This window comes from Tupaia chinensis, unplaced genomic scaffold (assembly GCF_000334495.1).
Source record: "Tupaia chinensis unplaced genomic scaffold, TupChi_1.0 Scaffold000341_1, whole genome shotgun sequence".
Classification (NCBI taxonomy): domain Eukaryota; kingdom Metazoa; phylum Chordata; class Mammalia; order Scandentia; family Tupaiidae; genus Tupaia; species Tupaia belangeri.
The window spans coordinates 4,417,472-4,421,232 of record NW_006159835.1 but is presented as its reverse complement, the minus strand read 5'-3'; the positions used below and the strand labels follow the sequence as shown (position 1 = coordinate 4,421,232).

General features: G+C 45.7%; 1 protein-coding gene across 1 annotated transcript in view; it reads right to left on the bottom strand.

The window, feature by feature from the left end:
• Positions 1-3,761, bottom strand: part of BCL11A (BCL11 transcription factor A) — a 99,985-nt gene that overhangs the window by 7,126 nt on the left and 89,098 nt on the right. Inside the window, exon 4 of the mRNA XM_027773349.1 lies at positions 2,258-3,743. Within this exon, the coding sequence (XP_027629150.1) occupies positions 2,258-3,743 (1,486 nt within the window). The remainder of the gene's footprint in view (positions 1-2,257; positions 3,744-3,761) is intronic.

Below are 3,761 nucleotides of genomic sequence, written 5' to 3'. Positions count from 1 at the left end.
CCCCAAAGGTACTTTGTTTTTACAACCTGAAGAGCGTTGTGTATCCAAGGCATAGAATTTCCACTACCATTTTTAAATGGATAACAAGTCTTGTAACACCACCAAGACAATGGAACCCTAAAATGCAGTTCCCCCCTAAACATAATGAAGTGTTTTTTTAAAAAATTTTTTCTTAACATTTATATTTAAAAAAGTTTTGTACAAAAAAATCCTTGCACTGTAGAAGCGAAAGCAATCATTCATTTCTATGTTAAATGTAGTCTGTTTCCATTCACAGCGCTTGCAATGTTGCGTCCGAGTAAGTAAGCTCATTAGTCAAGTAAATGGCTGGCAAAGTTTTTAAGTTTTTTTTTTTTTAAAAATGCTCATCAATGAGATTGTGTTCAATTTTTTTCAGCATTCTTGCAACTTTTCCCTTAAGTATAGACCTGTAAACTGGGAAAATTGTACAGTGCACTTAATTGTCCTATCTGAGCAGTTTTATTTTATACTCAACCTCTGTATCTCTGATTAGAGAAAAGATACAGACATCACAGGCAGAGTCAAGTGCTATTTGAACACCAACTGGGGCAGATGCTAGCTTAATAAAAAGAAAAAAATTAAAAAAATAAAATAAAAAACAATGAGTCCTCTTCCATGTTAACACAAATAGCACACAGTATATGGAAAAGAAATGAAGTACAACTTTTAGGGAGCACAGACATATATACTGCTACTCTTAAAGTTCTTTTTTTTTTTTTTAAGAATGTCACATTTAAATGCAATCTTAAGAATTCATAGTTAATCATCATTGTATCAACATTAGCTTATTCACCTGTTCTAGTTTAAAATGGCAAATGGTACCACATTGTGCTAATAAATCACATATTTTTTTTCCTCTGTTCCCCTCCATCAAACCTTATTGTCAGCTTCTTCTTTTTAACATGGTCTATATGATCTTAAAGTTCGTCATTTGATTGTCCATTTGACAACCAAGTCGATGTGGATCTATTACTTTCGGTGCCAGAATTTTTTTAAGCAACATTTAAAACAAGTATCTTCAGAAAAATCAACTCCTGTATTTAATTGTGTTCTAGGGCTTTTGCACATTCAATTTAAGCATCATTTAAAAAAAATAAAACTTTGGGCAAAACAGCCCATTTCTTTTAAGCTCTCACCAGGAGCAAAGTCGCTTTTATACTGTTATACTCAGTTTTGCTTACAAAATTAAAGGGAAAATGATGATTAACTAGGACATAATGGGTCATAGTTTTAGGTAGCCATTGTTGTGAGAAATACAATATAGAATTATATGCTAGGTCCTAAAGTTTATTACCTCACCCAATGCTGAATTAAGCTACAAGTTTATAACAAGTAGAAAGAACCATCAATGTGGTTTTAATAGATCCAAGGCACTCATATTTTAAAACCAAATGATAGAATAAACTTGTTCTGTTTTTCTGTTAATTTGTCAATTCAAGGCCTTTTTTATCCTCTCCAATTGATAAATTTAACCCTTTAGGGACAGACATTTAGCTCATACAGTTTGTTTTGTTTTTCAGTGCTATCTATTCTGTCCATAGAGGGTTAATCCAAAGACTGTTTTTCCTCCTCATGTTATAAAATAAAACTGTACATGATATGTATTACAGAATGTATGCAGCATGGTCTTTTTCTCTCTCTCTCTCTTTTTCTCTCAGAACGGAACTGGAAACAGCAACATGTTTGCTCAGCAACGAATTAGGGACAATTTAAAATAGCCATAACATACCATACATGCTGTCTAAGTTTAAAAAAAACATACACAACATGTAAATTATTGCACAAGAGAAAGGCTCAAAGTTTGCGTAAAATGCAATAGTATTGCCCCATACAGATCATGCATTCAAACGGTGAGAACATAAAGAAAAAAAAAGGAAAAAGAAAAAGAAAAAGGAAAAGGAAAAAGAAAAAGAAAAAAAAAAACAGGTGTGCTGGTGACAAGCACTCTCATATTCTTAGCTTCCGTTATTTGTTTGTTTGTTTGTTTGTTTAAATCACATGGGACTAGAAAAAAATCCTACAGGGAGTGGGGCTGGAGGGCGATGGGGAAGAGGGGGTAGTGAAAAAAGGGGGTGTCAGGTGGGAGCGAGGGAAGGGTATTAATATACCTCTATTCAGTTTTTATATCATTATTCAACACTCGATCACTGTGCCATTTTTTCATGTGTTTCTCCAGGGTACTGTACACGCTAAAAGGCATCTTACAAATTTCACATTTGTAAACGTCCTTCCCCACCTGGCCATGCGTTTTCATGTGCCTGGTGAGCTTGCTACTCTGGGCACAGGCATAGTTGCACAGCTCGCATTTATAAGGCCTTTCGCCCGTGTGGCTTCTCCTGTGGACAGTGAGATTGCTACAGTTCTTGAAGACTTTCCCACAGTACTCACAAGTGTCGCTGCGTCTGCCCTCTTTTGAGCTGGGCCTGCCCGGGCCCGGACCACTAATATGGGGCGTGCTCCCTCCACTTCCCGTGCCGCTGCGCCCCGAGATCCCTCCGTCCAGCTCCCCGGGCGGCGTGGAGAAGCGCAAGCTCCCGTTCTCCGAGGAGTGCTCCGATGAGGAGGCAAAAGGCGATTGTCTGGAGTCTCCGAAGCTAAGGAAGGGATCTTTGAGCTGCCTGGAGGCCGCGTAGCCAGCGAGCCACTGCGAGTACACGTTCTCCGTGTTGGGCATCGCGGCCGGGGGCAGGTCGAACTCCTTCTCGAGCTTGATGCGCTTGGAGAAGGGGCTCAGCGAGCTGGGGCTGCCCAGCAGCAGCTTTTTGGACAGGCCCCCCGAGGCCGACTCGCCCGGGGAGCAGCCGCGGCCGTTAACAGTGCCATCGTCTATGCGGTCCGACTCGCCGGCCACCGAGTCTTCGTCGCAAGTGTCCCTGTGGCCCTCGGCCTCGGCCAGGTGGCCGCGCTTATGCTTCTCACCCAGGACCTGGTGGAAGGCCTCGCTGAAGTGCTGCATGGAGCTGAGCACCATGCCCTGCATGACGTCAGGCAGGGCGCGGCCCTCGTCGCCCACGCCCACCACCGCGCCCCGCGAGCTGTTCTCGTGGTGGCGCGCCGCCTCCAGGCTCAGCCCGAAGCCGTAGTCCACCCTCTCGCTCTCCGTCAGCTCCTCCTCCTCCTCTTCCTCCTCTTCTTCCTCTTCCTCGTCGTCCTCCTCTTCCTCCTCGTCCCCGTTCTCTGGGATCAGGTTGGGGTCGTTCTCACTCTTGAACTTGGCCACCACGGATTTGAGCGCGCTGCTGGCGCTGCCCACCAGGTCGCTGGTGCCGGGTTCCGGGGAGCTGGCGGTGGAGAGGCCGTCGTCGGACTTGACGGTCATGGGGGACGACTTGTGCATGTGCGTCTTCATGTGGCGCTTCAGCTTGCTGGCCTGCGTGCACGCGTGGTCGCACAGGTTACACTTGTAGGGCTTCTCGCCCGTGTGGCTGCGCCGGTGCACCACCAGGTTGCTCTGAAATTTGAACGTCTTGCCGCAGAACTCGCATGACTTGGACTTGACCGGGGGCTGGGAGGGAGGAGGGGCGGATTGCAGAGGAGGGAGGGGGGGCGTCGCCAGGAAGGGCGGCTTGCTACCTGGCTGGAATGGTTGCAGTAACCTTTGCATAGGGCTGGGCCGGCCTGGGGACAACGGTGGGCTAGACGTGTTCCCTGCCAGCTCTCTAAGTCTCCTAGAGAAATCCATGGCGGGAGGCTCCATAGCCATTGGATTCAACCGCAGCACCCTGTCCAAAGCCCCCCGG